Source organism: Podarcis raffonei, chromosome 9 (genome assembly GCF_027172205.1).
Source record: "Podarcis raffonei isolate rPodRaf1 chromosome 9, rPodRaf1.pri, whole genome shotgun sequence".
NCBI lineage: Eukaryota > Metazoa > Chordata > Lepidosauria > Squamata > Lacertidae > Podarcis > Podarcis raffonei.
In genome coordinates, this window is record NC_070610.1 from 41,934,651 (window position 1) to 41,949,848 (window position 15,198).

A 15,198-nucleotide genomic window follows, 5' to 3' on the forward strand; every position below is an offset into this window, starting at 1 on the left:
TTCAGCTAAATGTGCTTAGAACCTTTCTTGCAATCTGGAACCTTGAGTAGAGACCCATTGTGCATGGAATCACACCACTTGCACTGTTTGTGCCCTCATGCATTTGGCTGAACGCCTGATGTCTATTCCAATGTAGCCCCTTGTCATATTTAAAATCAATTTGGGGAGGTTCATGCATGATATGGAAGAGGCTGATAGGAGCAAGCATGCAATAGTACATTTTAAGCCTGATCATTGTGTGTATTAGATTCGGAATTTTCATAGTTTCTGAGCTGGTTCAACCTTTGATACATCACTTAGAGGTGCATTACTTACGACAATCAGCTAAATGTGTGAACTGCTTTTCTTGAAAAGCACTGTGTGTTATATACTATGAGGTGATATGTTGGCCTTTTTCAACATGCAAGTTGAAGTTGCTGTCATTGTGTGTAATACTGCATAAACTTTGTGTTTCTCTTCCAGCCCCCCTCCCACATCAGCTGCTCCATCATCACCTGCCTCTTGACAGGAGGTTTCAAGAAAGTAAATTATGGGATGTTTCCTGGTTAAAAATACAGGGTGGATTCCTCTTCCATTTCTGCCTGCTGCATGGGATTGGTTGCCAGTTAGCAGCTCAACAGAGCATGTTCCATGCCACTTTAGGAGAAGTATTGTTAAATAGTTTATTTCAAAGCCTCAGATTGCTTGCTTTTTATAAACCCTTAAAGTGTGTGAACCTTCCTTGTTAATGCATGTTCATTTGAGATAGGTGGGAGATTAAGGCTCCCTCGTAGCAAAAGCATAATGAATAAAAGGCTGTTAAAATAACTGTGCATTGTGGGCTTGTGCAGCAGCTTTTTCAAAAGATCCCAACATTTTTAGTTAGACTTCTTTATTTCTCCCTGCAGAAAGAAGTCTGCAATTGTTATTTCAGTATCTAAGTTTGCATACCTCTCTCCCTTTCTCTGTTTTTCTGAAATATTTAAAAAGTATGTTTACATTTCTGAAATTCTCTTGTGGTCAGGAAGATCAATTTCAATGTTTTATATAGGCCTTTACAATTCACATTCCCGTAAATTCACTTGGAAACTGGTAAGTTAATGTGTTAGGTGCAGGTTTCTAATGTTTCTTTCACAGTGGATGGTATCCATTGTGTTGGTAAGTGGTAAGCGGAAAATCTTAGGATGTCAGCAAAAAAATGCACTATAGCTCTATTGCAGTTAAAGATGAATTTTAGTACAATTTATTGCAGATGTAGTCCTTTTTTTTTTTTACGACAGTAAGTCAGTGATTCTGAAAAGTAGAAAATTAAGGCATTTGTGTGGTTATCTTCAGGGAGTTCCATTACTGATTGCTGGAAAAAACAGACTGGTGTTACATTGTTCACTTCACAACTTAATCCTCTAGAAATATGGCAGACTATTGTAGCATTTGAACAGATGTAACAGCAGGTTTGTTTTTGTTTTGAATTTGCATGCTTGTTAAGTATGGCCTATGGCATTGTAACATAGACTGAAAAAAGAAAAGCTGTTAACAGAACACTTTCCTAGCTTTCCCCCCTCTTGGCAAGATTGTAGCTTTACTGCTTCCATTATTGGCCTCTTTCACACATAAAGTAAACTGTAGTCAATATTTTACTGCAAATGTACTGATCTTGTCCACTTTGCTCCTCCCTGCTTACACTGAGAACAAACAAACAACAACCTCTGGCTTAGCATAATGTCCAAACTACAGATTGCGGTTTGTTTCACTCTCCAAAAACCACAATAGTTGGTTCTTGGCTTGCTTATTCTCGTTCACTGGAGCCAAACAAACCATAACCTGTGGCTTGGGTGTAATGCTGAAGTAAGGATCATGAGCTTTCCCATCCCTAAACTATGGTTTACTGTTATGTGAGAAATGGGCTATAGTGATTGTGAACTAATTCGCAAGATGCCTGGTGTGGGTGGCACTGTCCATTGCACTCATCACAAAGGAATGCCAACTAATGTAGCTACGTAATACCATTGCCCATTTTGTCATGGTAAATAACACTATTGGTCAGCAGCCATACTGAAGCAGCTGTTTAGATATTTTGTGGAGGAGGCCTGCGGAATGCCTGTTTGGGACTTTTAAAGGAATGCCATACTTTTCTTTGGTTTCCTGACGGGTAGGTTGCCAGCTTCTTGGAGGCAAAATAATTAGTAAACAATGGGCCTTGTTAGAGGGAGCTGTCGCCATTCATTTAATTAAGGAGTCAAATTCAACGATATAAGCTATGCTAAAGGTCAGTGTTGGATAGTTTCCTTGCTTTTGATATGTTTGGTAGAACATTTTCAGCAGTTCTGAGATAATGAGCAGTTTGTAATCCACAGCTCTGTGCTGCTTCGTTCTTATTAATTCAAGGGGAAACAGCAGTTGGTGCACCATGCTAATAATTGTTCTGAAGCTATCCTTTTATGCTCCTTCACCGTATTGTAGAATTTATTAGGAGGAAACTGAAGTCAATTGTGAACATTTCAAATATGCAGACTCACTTAATATTGCATCTTAACTCCCTCCCCCCCCCAATATTCAAATAACTGTTGTAATAGATCGCAGGAGTGTAATTGGTTTATCTTAATCGGCAACCTGTGAGGTACTGTAGCTCAGTGATGTAACTCTAGCACAAGTCCTGCATATGGACAGTCCAGGTCCTGCAAAAACATTTAAGGTAGCAAACCTTGGAAAGATCCTGATCTGTGACCTTGGAACTAGAGCAGCTCCCCTGTGATGAAGATTTACAACATTTTGGGCTTTTTAGTCTGGAATAGAGGAGGGATGTGAGTTATATAAAAGTATGAATGGTCTCATCTAATGAAACTTGAACAAAAGGACAGATGAAAGGACAACATCTTCACACACCCGGTAGTTATGCTGTGGAATTTGCTGCCACGTGGTATAGCGATGGGCACAAACATGGATGGCTTTAAGAGGGGTTTAGAGAAATTCATGGAGGATAAGACTGTCAATGGCTGCAAGTCAGTATACTTCAGAGTATACCTTCAGAGGCAGTATACCTCTGAATACCAGTTGCTGGGGAGCATAAGTGGGGAGAATGCTGTTGCCCATGGTTGTGGGCCTCCCTTGTGCATCTGGTTGTACATTTTGAGAACAGGAAGCTGAAATAATGGGCCTTTGGTCTGGTACAGCAAAGTCTTCTTATATTCTTATGCTGCCAGTCAGCTGTCTACTCTTAGGCAATATTCAATGGGACTTACTTCTGAGTGGAAATGTATAGCACTGTGGAACCATGAAGTCCCCAATTCAAGTCATGGTTGTGCTATAAATTCACCAGGTGAACATAGGCACCCTATCCTCTCTGTCTCCAAATCCCAATTCCCTGCCACCAATAATAGCACAATATCATATGTGTGGCAAAATTTTGATATCTTACAACCACTATGTAATTAAATGCTAAGCCTGAAGTTTCCCCACCCTGGATTTAGAGTGTTGTCTGCACTATTAATTATGATGCTGTCTCTCCTTGACTGTGCTGCATTTTTCAGCAGAGTAACCCAGTCCCTGATAGTGGTCCACCCAGGTGCAATGATACCTTGGGTTAAGAACTTAATTCGTTCTGGAGGTCCGTTCTTAACCTGAAACTGTTCTTAACCTGAAGCACCACTTTAGCTAATGGGGCCTCCCAATGCCGCCGCGCCACCACGGCATGATTACTGTTCTCATCCTGATGCAAAGTTCTTAATCCGAGGTACTATTTCTGGGTTAGGAGAGTCTGTAACCTGAAGCATCTGTAACCTGAGGTACCACTGTATTAAGGGGCTACGCAGGAGAAGATGCATTTGGTGCCCTTTAAGGGGGGAGGAAGATGGGGTCATGCTGTCCTCACAGGGCCAGTGCTGTATGGGTGGGATCTAATTGGTCCTCACAGCACTGTTGCAGCAGCAGAGACATCCATCCACTAACAGACGAGGCTCCCCCTTCCCTGCAAGTCTTTTCTCTCCTTTCCTCCTTTGTCAGCAGACACTTCTGCTGAGTCGAAATACCAATAGTATGTACAGCCCTGTGTCTGTGGAAGCACAGTCCTTGTTGGTTTAAGGCAGGAATTGGAAAGTGTGGAAGTCAATTCTTTCTTGAAACAAGCTGTGTTGTGATGCTGTCTGCTTCCCTGCAACATCTTGTTTCTTCACTGGGTGGACTGAACTAATCCTTGCTTGCAGCGAAGCAAGATGATTGAGGGATGTGCCCTGGGCTTGCATGAGCTGTGTGTTTGGAAGAAGTAGATCTTGTCTCCAAAATCAGCCTTATGCAGATCTGTTCATACAGCGCCAAAATGTAACCTATGTCCAGTTTTAGCAGGGTATGTTCTCAGTTGTTTCCTGAAAAGGAACTGTTTTCATGTGATAACTGATTCAAGCCACTGTGTCCTGTAGGGTATACAGTACAGTTGTTAAAGTGGGGGGGGGGGAGGAGAGAGAGAGTTTGCAAACATGTTATGACAAAGCCTGGTTAAAGTACAGTGTACACAGCATGGTATCAGAAGAATTAGGGAAGTATGCTATAATGTTCCCTTCAGGGCAGGCTTTACACAGGGGTTGCCAAGTAACTAATCCTGCCCACTGTTCAGATTAAGATTTTGCAAAACCCCTGTTGGTACACAGCTTTCTAGTACGGTTTTGCCCTTGCAGTATACAAAACTTACATTTCCCTCTCCTCCACATTAAGTTTTTAAAATGAAAGTATTGTTACATACTAATCACCATAAGACGAAATGTGTAGATGAGCTATACAATTAGGATGCAGTTTATTCCAGTTAATGTTGTGTATAATCTCTTTATTATTTATTTCTCATAATTGCACCATCTTGCAGTTTGTTATATTTAGGATTCCATAACCACTTCCATAACCAAACAGAAGTAACTGGTGTCCGAGTTTCTTTTCTGTAAGTAAATTAAGCAATCACTCTTAGGTTGCAGCAAGCCACTTTAAAGAGGCACTACAACACATACTTACTCATTGGGGACTAAATGGGATTAATTTGTGAGTAAACATTCATAGGATTGCTCAGAACAGAAATTTCTGAAGAATCCAATGTAGTTTAAACATTGGGCCAGATCCAGAGAACCACATACTACCCATCCACTTCTCCGCACTGAAGCCCCGCCTCAGCTGAAAGCCTCCTTGTAAGGTCAAACACAATGGTAAGATGGTGCAATGGTACCGTATATACTCGAATATAAGCTGACTTTTTCAGCATATTTTTTTATGCTGAAAAAGCCTGGCTTGGCTTATATTCGAGTGAGGCGGGCGGCTGCGGAGGGACGAGTGGCGAGAAAGGAGCCGCGGCTCTGTGCCTCTCCCAACCAGGCTCCTATGCCTGCTCTTGCGAGCGGCAGAGGCGGCAGCAGAAGGATGAGTGGCTGCTCTTTCTTCCTCCTCCGCCTTTTCCCCTGTCGGCGGCAGTGGAGGAGGAGCGAGCAGCCTGAAAGCAGCCTTTTGTGGTGGTGTTTGCGGTGTGGTGAACCGGCTTATACTCGAGTCAATAGGTTTTCCCAGTTTTATGTCCTAAAATTAGGTGCCTCGGCTTATATTTGGGTCGACTTATACTCGAGTATATACGGTAACTACTGGTGGAAGGAGTAATTGACCAACATCACAGTAGAGGAACCTTGCATGAACAGCAATAAAGAGACATAGAAAGCTGTTGTGCTGAGCCAGACCACTGGTTTGTCTGGCTCAGCCTATGATAACTTTCCAGAATTTAAGACAATAATCTGTCCTGGTCCCTCCTGGACATGCCAGTGATTGAAGGTGGGACCTTCTGCATGCAGAGCTGTTGCACTACCACTGAGCTACAGCCCAAACTTCTCCTACAAACTTCTTCCATCCTTTTGGACAATTTCCCACTGCCACTTAAGTTACCAATGTCTCGTCCTGCACTGTTCAGGAGTATCAACCAACTCGCCCAAAATGAGTTTCAACTTAGCTTTTCCCACCTGCTTTACAGTTCTCATCGCTGGACCAATTATTGAAAACGCTAGGGAAACAATGGATCATACAACCTTATGCATTTTTCCTTGTAGAAAATCCTATTTTGATCCCAAGTAAGTGTGCATTGGCTTGCAGCTTTAAGCAGCCATGCTACAGGCCGAACTAAGTGTATATGGTATTCAGTAATTTATTTGCAGAAAGTAAAATTAATTATTTTAATAAGATACTGGAAATAAATGTCAAACTTCCTTCTGCTCCAGGTTCTCTGGATTCAGCCCAATGTCAACAACAAAATGGACTTTGTTGTGAGCTGGCCTTGGAGTTTTATGAACTGAATGTTAACATACAATAACAGAACTACTGAGGTCTGCTTTGTAGGTTGGCACTAGCCCCATCAATTTGCACAGGGAGAGTATTTCGTCTTTTATTAACTGTGTAGTCATTGTTTATATGCTCCATAAAAAAAAAAGTACTCAAAGAGGTGTACAAAAAAAAAGTATAAGTACAATAATAACTTACTACTTAATAAACTTTAGCATATTGGTACAGCACTAACAGTTCAACAATTAATTTAAAACCTGTCAAAGAAGATTAAGTGAGCATAAAGCTTACCAACAGGGTGTTTAATTTCCAAAGCTGTCTTAAAACTAATGACAGCAGTAGCCAGCAACCCACCCATTTTATATACCTAGACCATGGGTAGGCAAACTAAGGCCTGGGGGCCGGATCCAGCCCAACCACCTTATAAATCTGGCCTGCGGACGGTCTGGGAATCAGCATGTTTTTACATGAGTAGAATGTGTGCTTTTATTTAAAATGCATCTCTGGGTTATTTGTGGGGCATAGGAATTCTTTCATTTATTCCCCCCAAAAGTATAGTCCGGCCCCCCACAAGGTCTGAGGGACAGTGGACTGGCCCCCTGCTGAAAAAGTTTGCTGACCCCTGACCTAGACTCAAAAGTCCAGAACCCCCCTCACAGTACTTCTGGCAGCTGTTCCCTTATCAAGGCTCCTGTAACAGGTGGATGAGACATGACAGGTGTAAGCATCCATTCCCTGCCCCGGCCCTATAAGGTATGTGTCAGGGGCTGGCAGGACACTGGCAAGTGCGCACCAGGAGAAGGGGGCTGGAGCCTGACTCGGGAGACGAGGGCAGTGATCTGTGGGGGGCTGTACAAGCCAAGAGGCAGGAATCAGAGGCAGGGGAAGCTTCAGAGCTGGAGGAAGAGGAGGAAAAGGCAGGCCAGGCAAGTGAAGGACCGGATGCTTCCCCACCCTTCCCTGCACCACTGTCTCTTCAAACCAGGAGAGAATTGAAGCAAGAAGATCAGAAGCGGCTTCCATTCAGGTGTAGTCTTCAACAGTGTACAACATATAATCATTTGCTAGGAATGGAAAGATAACATGTGGTATGCTCTGCCAGAACTTACTGGCGTACTGCTAAGACTGGCACATGCCCAATAGAAAATCCTGAAGAATGTTTGCATACCGTTGAGAGATTGTTGTTGTAGTAGTAGTAGTAGTGGTGGTGGTGTCTTGGGATGTGGGTGGTGCTGTGGGTTAAACCACAGAGCCTAGGATTTGCCTATCAGAAGGTCGGTGGTTCGAATCCCCGTGACAGGGTGAGCGCCCATTGCTCAGTCCCTGCTCCTGCCAACCTAGCAGTTCGAAAGCACATCAAAGTGCAAGTAGATAAATAGGTACCGCTCTGGCGGGAAGGTAAACGGCGTTTCCGTGCGCTGCTCTGGTTCGCCAGAAGTGGCTTCGTCATGCTGGTCACATGACCCGGACGCTGTACGCCAGCTCCCTCGGCCAATAAAGCGAGATGAGCGCCGCAACCCCAGAGTCGGTCACGACTGGACCTAATGGTCAGGGGTCCCTTTCCTTTTACCTTATCACCTCCACTGATGTGGAAAATGCCAACAAGAAGCTGTTTGCAAAGTTGAACGTGGCATGGTGGTTCCACTAATGGATGCTGCTGTTAAGCAGCATATAAACAGAGTAACCTATGAGAGGCTGGTCACACCAGCGGCCAGACAGTGCTTCCTTCATTCTCCAACATACTGGGTCTGCACTCGGATTATGGGCTTTATAGAAATCAGTCCCTGAGGTTTCTCAGATTTGCTATGAGCTGCCCTCTTGTGGCCGCACAAAAGGCTGTCAGAAGTGCTGCAAGTGGGGGGGAAGAGCTTTCCATGCACAGCTCAGCTCCCTTGTGAGGGGAAATGGTCTGGCAATTAAGTTCAGTAACCTGAAAACATTCAGCATAGATGCTTATTAAATTAAAATCTAACGTCGCCTTTTAAATGCCAAAGTTTTACTTTAGCTAATGGGGCCTCCTGCTGCTGCTGCGCCGCCGGAGCACGATTTCTGTTCTCATCCTGAAGCAAAGTTCTTAACCCGAGGTACTATTTCTGGGTTAGCGGAGTCTGTAACCTGAAGCGTATGTAACCTGAAGCGTATGTAACCCGAGGTACCACTGTATAGAGAACAGAAATCGTGCTCCAGCGGTGCAGCAGTAGCAGGAGGCCCCATTAGCTAAAGTGGTGCTTCAGGTTAAGAACAGTTTCAGGTTAAAAACAGACCTCCAGAACGAATTACGTTCTTAACCCGAAGTATCACTGTACTGACTCTCCAGAGCTGTACTGCTGTCTGCTCTTAGCACGACCCAAAGCCACCAGGGGTGGAGAGGCTGCGTATGTATTGTGGTGTACATAGCAGTATTACTATCTAATCCTTTGGACTTGACTTTTGGCAGTTGTCAAAAACCTTGGCCACTGCTATGCTTCTTGAAGAAGTACATTTCTTTTCCAGATAGGGGAAATATTTCAGATTCCAGTGTGTCAGACTCACATTTTTATGTGCCTGAGATTTATCTGCCCTCTTTCTGTATATATTAGCAAGTTGTGGGACTAGTACAGCTATAAAAGTTTGGCTATCCTGTGTAAAACTGGAAATCTCTGTGACTTGCCTTTAAAAACGACATTCTTTCTTGCCAGAATCAAGTTAAGCAAAATCGCGCTCGCTGCCTTGGCTTCCTCTTTAGCCTTGTGCAGCCTCCCCCCGGCTGGAGAGGTTGCGCAAGGTTTTTCTTCAGGAGGGAGAAGGGACTGACTGGCTGCGTCAGTCCCTTCTCCCTCCTGGGGAAAAGCCCACAAGAGCCGTGCGAAGCTTGTGTGTGGCTGTTGGGGGCTTTTCCTGCCTGCCTCCCCCCTGCATTCGCTCCATAGGACGCACAGACTTTTCCCCTTAGTTTTTAAGACGGAAAAATTGCGTCCCATGGAGCGAAAAATACGCTATATGCATTGTTCTGAATGTATATACTGTATTTAAGCTGCACAGCCTTTTATTTCTTGGGTAATTCTCTTTTTTTAAGCTCCTTTTTTCTTTAAAAAAGAGTTTGGACACTGCTGTGTTTCACGTGCCGTTCGTCCTCCCGTTTTAAGCAGCAAATTGCAACTCCATCTGAACCATTTCCTGTTTAAACAAAGAATGAAAGGGAAAAGGGAATAACATTAACTTCCTGAATGACAGCATTCCAGTTCTGAGACTGGCCACGATGCAGCTGCCAATCAGAAACAGGCCTTGGAGGGAAGCGCTGGGATGCTGTTTACATGTTCTGTGATTTCTCCTTCTCGCTTCTGATGTCGTCCAACTTGGAAAGTTCTCTTGGTTTGTTGCTGCTACATGTCTGTGTAAATAGCTAGGACTTTAATTCCCACATCAAATGGAAATCGAACTAAAAGGAAAGGGCTGCTTGTACCTCTGTAGCTTCAGGTAAGGAGATTGCCAGGTTAAATGGTTGTGATGAAAGAGAGAGCTTTTCCTGCGTCTCTGAGCAGCTTTTTATGATTGTGGCATGAAAAGTTGTCGTTAAACAGCAATGTTAGTTTTGATGAAATACAGTGAAAAGCGTGTCAGAAATAAAAGGCAGAAGTGTCATGTTGCTGTAGTATAGATGTAATAGTGGTGTTTATAAACTGAAAATGTATTGGTTGCTGGGGAATAGGTGGTAAATCACTTTATTGTTTTGTCTAGCAAAATAGAAAGGCCAAATAAAGACTGAAAACTACAGCAGAACTAGAGGCAATATTTCATCTGTGCAATGTAGATGAATGTGCTTATATGTTGTCTTTGAGAGCATAGTGTCAACATTTATATTAATGCAAGATGGTGTTTTTTTTAAGAAATAAACCTGGTTTGACATGAACTAAAAGAACTTTTTTGGTTAAGAATTTCATTAAGTTAGAAAAGCATTTTTAGAAGAATGGTTTTGATATAGAAAAGGAACATTGATTGGTATGTGTGTATATATATTTGTTGCATTTATAAAATATAACATACTTATATAGCCTTCCAAAAAGGAACGGAGGGGGGAAATTGTGGGCTAATGGAAATAACGGCATTAAAAATAAATGAGCCTTTGTCAATAAACTGAGGGATCCAACCAATCAAATTTGTTGCAATAGAACACTGTGTAATTCTCTTTTGGGATTTACATACTGGGAAGAGTTTCTCCCCAAAATCCCTATCACACTATAGTGATTGGGTGGGTCCAGTTATAATGAAATGAACTACATATTCTGTCGCCTGTGCAATGAAATCAATGTTTGGATTTATGAAAATAAATTAAAAAATGCTTTGAACCACAGTATGCCTATAGAAGCAACAACGGTGCAAGTTAACTGGGATTCATCCGAATTCTTGTCAGACAAATTGGAAATGCCTGTTAATGGTGGCTGCCTGTGCAGAGATGTTTTTAAGAACATAAAAGGACTTCGGTTAAGGCAGTCTGCCTTTGCAGGAATGGCTGCAGCCACCACTCATTTCTCCCAGCCTTTTAGCAGAGTCTGCCAGCTGTGATTCATGGAATGATATTTTTTTTTAATGTGCTGACTAATCCAGTGGTTTTCTTTTCCATTGCTCCCTCACTTTCTTTGCGAAACAAAAATCTGTTGCTTTTCAGAACGGCAAATGTTGAGCACAAAAAGTAAAGTTAGTAAACATGGACAAAGTTGTGTTTCAAAAGGCTGCCCTTAACAAATGCTGAGATTGTAGGCTTCTTCTTTGCTCTCAGGCAAAAGGCTCTTAAAGAGGACAAGCAAATCTACCTTCTTCTTTACAGGTTTTTTAAAAAATGTAAAGTGAATCATGATGGTGTGCTTTACTTAAGCAGTGTTAAATTTAAACTAACACATTTCCCTGTATGTCTTCTCTCTTCCAGATCGTTCTGAAAGAAATAAACCCGACCACCGCTCTTCAGGGTGAGATCTCTGTTACTGCTTTTATTTCTTTTTGTGTGCTTTTGAATAGGATGGAAATCTGGAAAGTAAATATATATATTTAAAAATCAGTTTTCTATTCTAGTTTTCTATTCTGTTCCAGTAATTTAAATAAGTACAGACTGCCACATTGAACCTTTTAATTTTTTTTATAATGGACTAAATGTTTCATAGGGTCCAGATGTGTTCTTTTTCCACTTCCTGTCCCCATTTTAACTTTATCTTCACTGTACAGAAAAAAACAAAAGGCTTACTTTAAAAGGTGCACAAATTTAACAGTTGGTGACCAAAGATTTTTTTGATAATATAAGAATTGAAATAAAAAGTGGACTCTCCTTCTTTGGAGGTTTTAAAGCAGAGGTTTGATGGCCATCTGTCATGTATGATCTCATTGAGATTCCTGCATTGCAGGGGGTTGGACTAGATGACCCTCAGGGTGCCTTTCCAACTCTACAGTTCTGTGATTGCAAGTTCTGTTTTTAAGCAAAAGAGTGAACCTAGGCAGTAATTATTGGGGTTCAGCACTAAGGTCCACCACAACCCCAAACCCAATCATTAAGCTATAAGAGGAGTGTGCACATCAATAACATCTCATAACTTTTGGATTCTCATTTGAGTTACTTGTTTACCTCAGAATAATTCAACTAATTGTTTTAAGACCTGAGGCTGTATCTAACACTGCAGTTTTGCAGGTGCAAGGGACTTTTGTGTATACAGTCATACCTCTGGTTACGTCCGCTTCATGTTACGTTCTTTCAGGTTACATCCTGCGGCGACCTGGAAGTACCAAAAAGGGTTACTTCCGGGTTTCGTTGCTCGCGCATGCGCAGACGCACAAAATGACGTCTCGCGCATGCGCAGAAGTGGCGAATCACAACCCGCACATGCGCAGACGCGCCACTGCGGGTTGTGCTCTTTTCATGTTGCGAACGGGCCTCCGGAACGGATCCTGTTCACAACCAGAGTTACCACTGTACAATGGAATTTTGACCCTTTGGGGTCAATTCTACAATTCTGTGATTCTTCTTCCTCTCCTCCCCTCTCCAGACCTGAAACAGATGGGGGCAGGGGGCAGAGCTGAGGAGGGACAAAAACAGTGCAGCACTGGATACGATCCCTTATATTTTATCCTAAACGTTCGTGTTCTTTCTTTTGCCCCTGCTTCTTACTTTTTGTACAACATTGCACTTCCTGCCCCCTATTCATTTACTTCTATTTTCATAACCAAACTCTCCCTTTTTGCGAGAGAATAAATGAAACAATATGAATATGAAACTGAGAAAACTGCACTCACGCAATACTCAGCTGACATCTGCTCTCTCAAGGCCTTTCCTCTACTGAATTCTGGGGCCGAGTTAAGTTTGGCTTCTTTCCAAAGTCTCCAGCGAATTCCTCTTGGCCAAATCTCACAGCCAGCACTCGTCTAAGCTGTGGTGGACAAACAAACTGTGTGTTTTAGGAGAGGGCCGACCTTTGAAAAGTGCTAACAGGGTAATGATGCTTGCTACCACAGGTCTCTGTTGTTGGTGGCAATATTGTCAACAAAGCAGCTGGAGCAGCTAACTGTGCCCCTGTATTCAAATGATGCCCCTTGCTTTCTGTGTCTTGTCATGGAAGTGGCAAGAATAGGAGGAATGATAAAGCAGCAAAGAGATCTATGTCTGCTGCTCATTCTCCTGCTTTGTCCTATCCCTATCCCTCTCATCTTTAGGATTAGGTTTCCATAGATATTCTGTGTCTTCTAAATACTCATCTTTATCCTGCAGTTTTTAATACAGAAAAGTGATGGAACACAGTGCACCATGTGAGAGTCACAGTATTCAATTGAAAGAGCCAAGGAACTGTCTGTTGCCATAGGCTTTAAAAAAAAAACCAAAGAGCAGAAACAGTTTGGGGTGACCTGGGGTAGGGATTTGTTTCTGTTTCCAGTAATAGTAGTTAACGAGGTTCTGAGTGTGATATGCATGCTATTCACAGGAATGCTAAACAATTTTAATGTATTTATTGTATGTCAGCTATGACACTTGTTGTTGGCATCATCTGTCTCAGAAGACAGTGGAAGAATGCACCTGTGAGGGTAGAATCAAACCATTGGAGAGTTACAGTGCCTGCTGTGGCTATGGAGACCGATATGGGAAAGACATGTTTTGTTGCAGTGGGGGCAGATGAAGGCATCCAATTTTGCTGCTATTGGCGTTTTTTCTCTCTGTGCTCCTCCCAACAGTTATTCCTCCTCTGGTTATTGCTGTGCATACATGACTTGACTGTCTGCCTCCAGGCACCACAATTGTCTACAAAGGATTCTCATACATAGGAGTTAATGTTACCAGCCTTCATGTCACACTTGCAGACATAATTGTAACACAGAGTTGGTCTGCCAACAGACCTAGTGCCTGAAGCCAGCTCCCTGCAGAACATGTCCTTGCTGATCCTGCCATCTTCCGTCCTGTATACATGGCCAAGCTGGCATAGAAATCACTTAGACAGAAGTGTGAACATGCTGGGAGTGTGGGCTTGGGATAGAACAGCTTGGTTTGAGACTCTCTCCTGCGATGTGTTGCCCACAATCTTTCTGACCCAGTGCTTGTGGAAGGCATTGCTGCCCACGTCTCACTTCCATAAAGCAGCATGCTCAACACACAAGCCTAGTAGACCTTGGTCTTGGTCATTAGTATAACATTCTCTCATATCCTTTTGGAGATGCAGTTTGTCTAGACAATTGGGTTGTGCTTGTAAAAGTTTCTGTCAAGACAAGATACGGCTCATATAAGTGAGAACACCAAAGGCATAAATGGGCAGTCTGCTTGTCTAAGCGAGGAGGGTTGTTTTAGAATGTTTTTTTGCAGAAACTTAATTCTACATCTGTCAGCCGAAAAGCTAGACCCTTAAAGGAGGGTGGAGAATCCTGGAGGGAAACATGACCAAGCTATAAGGCGGTATTCAACTGAGTAGACCCACTAAAATGAATAAACATGACTAAGGTCCATTAATTTAAATAGGTATATACTCTGAGTAAAACTGAGTATACATAGCCCTTAACAACTTGTGAGCAGTTTACCTATAAGATCATCTTACTACATGTGCCCACTCAACTGCTTCAGTTGCTGGAATAGGCACTACTATAAACCATAGCTGTCAACTTACAGATTTGAAAATAAGGGACAGCAGCCTTGGAAATAAGGCATCAGCTGCCAAAATAAGGGATTTTCAGAGCACAGATATGTTCGACTTCTGAGCCCCTCCGAGCCAAAGGCAGAAAGCCCAGCCAGCAGCCAAACGAAGCCTCAAGCGGTGGTTCCCACAGCGCAGCAACCCGACAAAGGGGATGCAGCAAGGAAAACCACCGTCACCTCTCCGCTGGGAAGCACTGAGCAAAGGCGAGTCCCCAGGCAACACGGCCGATTTGATCGGCACAAGGCATGCAAGCTCCACCCACCAGTCGTTCTTAGACTCCTTATTGGATGAGCAACGCAGCCAAGCAGCACAGTTGGAGCCTCCCTCTGTAATGGCTGCTCCTATTGTTAGGAATCCCCCCACCCTCCTTTCTGAGGCAATGGGAAGTTCAGAGATAGGACTACAGGGCTTGTTGAGAGATTACTGGAGACTGTGCCTTTTGTAAAATGTGCTTGTTTATAAGCATAAAAGTCAGCATGGAAAATGGTCAAGCAATGGACAGCAGCATTGATTCCCCAGAGAGCATTCCCCTTAATGTCCTTCAGTCAGCCACAAATCTCAGGCTGTGTCTGTCAGAGCCGTTTTTCCCACAGGGCTTAGTGGTGCGTCGCGCCAGGGCGCCTGCCTTTCAGGGGCACCCCAGCAAGTGGTGGAGCTGCACGGCTTTGCTGGCGGCCTCCCCTTTCCTTGCACGCCCTCCAGCTGTGCCCCGCCAACCATAAGGCTAGCGGGGGTGCACCTTCCCTCCCAAGCCTCCTCGGGAGGAGAGTGATCCCAACAGAGGCTTAGGATG

The 15,198-nt window shown here is 43.3% G+C and overlaps 1 protein-coding gene across 5 annotated transcripts in view; it reads left to right on the forward strand.

Moving 5' to 3' along the window:
* Window positions 1-15,198, forward strand: part of SH3D19 (SH3 domain containing 19) — a 66,013-nt gene that overhangs the window by 6,222 nt on the left and 44,593 nt on the right. For 3 of the 5 annotated variants that reach the window (XM_053403129.1, XM_053403128.1, XM_053403127.1), the window contains exon 2: window positions 11,174-11,213. The exons of 1 other annotated variant lie outside the window; for it this stretch is intronic. In XM_053403129.1, the coding sequence (XP_053259104.1) occupies window positions 11,174-11,213 (40 nt within the window). Of the gene's footprint in view, window positions 1-9,480; window positions 9,727-11,173; window positions 11,214-15,198 lie in introns of those variants that run through there. One more of the 5 variants, XM_053403130.1, reaches the window with a different exon arrangement.